The sequence below is a fragment of the Etheostoma spectabile genome, chromosome 21, assembly GCF_008692095.1.
Source record: "Etheostoma spectabile isolate EspeVRDwgs_2016 chromosome 21, UIUC_Espe_1.0, whole genome shotgun sequence".
Classification (NCBI taxonomy): domain Eukaryota; kingdom Metazoa; phylum Chordata; class Actinopteri; order Perciformes; family Percidae; genus Etheostoma; species Etheostoma spectabile.
In genome coordinates this window covers 12,757,672-12,759,685 of record NC_045753.1, presented here as the reverse complement: position 1 = coordinate 12,759,685, position 2,014 = coordinate 12,757,672, and the positions used below count along the sequence as shown (strand labels likewise).

Here is a 2,014-nt window from a genome sequence, read left to right as displayed (position 1 = left end):
CATTCTTTTTAACCAAATTACCACTAAAAAGGAAGGATTCCATGCATTGTTCTTTGCAAATACAATTGATCACTTTCATTGAATTTTGGGTGTAAATTGAAATGGTTTCAAATCAGTATCCTGAACTCATCCACTCAACAAACTATTAATCAAAATAATTCATAATTTCTGCTTTATTAACCAAAAATTAGGTGTAATTCTATACAAATCAGGGTTGTTGACCATAGATTCCAAAAAGTAGAGTAAAACTAGTGGTAGTAAGGTGGTGTTAGTAAAATAAAAAAAATAAAAATAATGCTTTGAAAATGTCAAATGTTGAAAAAAAGGGTACAAAAAAGTGTTAATCTATTTGACCCGGGAGGACAACACAAGGGTTAAGCTTTTGAATGCAGGACTCACTTGTAACATAGCATTTTAGTATGTTAAGTGTGGTATTAATACTTTTACTTAAGTAAAAGATGACAATATTAGTTGTGAAATCAAACATATCATTTACTCATTGACACCCACCTTTGTAGTTATTTTCTCATCTAACCACTTCCACCCAATCTGAATGTGTTTGTGTCTCTCTCTGCACTAACACTGAACAATAAATAATTTAAACTCACGGAGAGGCTGTAGAAAAACACAACATACTATACTGCATAGCATATACCCGTATAACATCCCATACTGTATAGCATATACCTGTATAACATCCCATACTGTATACCATATACCTGTATAACATCCCATACTGTATAGCATATACCTGTATAACATCCCATACTGTAATCCCCTATACCTGTTAACATCCATACTGTATACCATATACCTGTTAACATACCATACTGTATACCATATACCTGTATAACATCCCATACTGTATACCATATACCTGTTAACATCCCATACTGTATACCATAGACCTGTTAACACCCATACTGTATACCATAGACCTGTTAACATCCCATACTGTATACCATATACCTGTATAACATCCCATACTGTATACCATATACCTGTATAACATACCATACTGTATACCATATACCTGTATAACATACCATACTGTATACCATAGACCTGTTAACATCCCATACTGTATACCATATACCTGTATAACATACCATACTGTATACCATATACCTGTATAACATCCCATACTGTATACCATATACCTGTATAACATCCCATACTGTATACCTATCCTGTATACCTATCCACACTGATACCATATACCTGTATAACATACCATAAACTGTAATACCATAGACCTGTTACCATACCACCCATAAAACAAAAAAACTGTATCAAAAAAAATATAACCTGTATAACATCCCATACTGTATACCATATACCTGTATAACATCCCATACTGTATGTGATGTTCTGCTGCAGAATTCAGCTGTACCACCACCACACCATTCACGGGAACAGCGATGAGCTGAGGAACATGGCTGGAGAGCGTGGCGCTCCTCCACCTCTGTCCACGCTGCCCATGTTCAACAGCCGGACCGGAGACCGGGCTCCTCCGCTGCAGTCTGACAGCCCCACCATCCCCCTCATAATGGCCCAGCAGTAAGGTCCCCCAGCCACTGATCCTTTACATTTATTCACAGATTAAGTATTATTGTCTTAACCAGCATCCTGCTTCTGTTGCTCACGTGACCCACCAGAGGCGACTAATTCATTGTTAACATAGATTTCTTCTCCTGTTTTCATAGTGATCCTTACAGTGACACACTGCCCAGGTAAACCCACTTCCTCCTACAACACCTCTTTCATTCTGGTCTATATTTTATGTTTTTTCTCGGATTATTATGGATGCTTCGAAGGACACAGACTCATTATGTTGTTTGTTTTTGCAGGAAATGAGAACAGCGATGGATTAAGCGTCTTTGATACACAGAGTGTCATTTATACAGTCTGTGGTTCTATATTTGCAGTGAGAAATTATGTTTTTTTTCTTTAAGTGCCAATCATTTAAATTTAAAGACTTCATATTATGCTCATTTTCTGGTTCATAATTGTA

At 36.5% G+C, this 2,014-nt stretch overlaps 1 protein-coding gene across 1 annotated transcript in view; it reads left to right on the top strand.

The window, feature by feature from the left end:
- Positions 1-2,014, top strand: part of sgca (sarcoglycan, alpha) — a 7,121-nt gene that overhangs the window by 4,973 nt on the left and 134 nt on the right. The window contains exons 9-11 of the mRNA XM_032502301.1: positions 1,381-1,560; positions 1,707-1,733; positions 1,851-2,014. The exon at positions 1,851-2,014 is cut by the window's right edge and continues 134 nt beyond it. Coding sequence (XP_032358192.1) covers positions 1,381-1,560; positions 1,707-1,733; positions 1,851-1,857 — 214 coding nt within the window. The 3' untranslated portion in view covers positions 1,858-2,014. The remainder of the gene's footprint in view (positions 1-1,380; positions 1,561-1,706; positions 1,734-1,850) is intronic.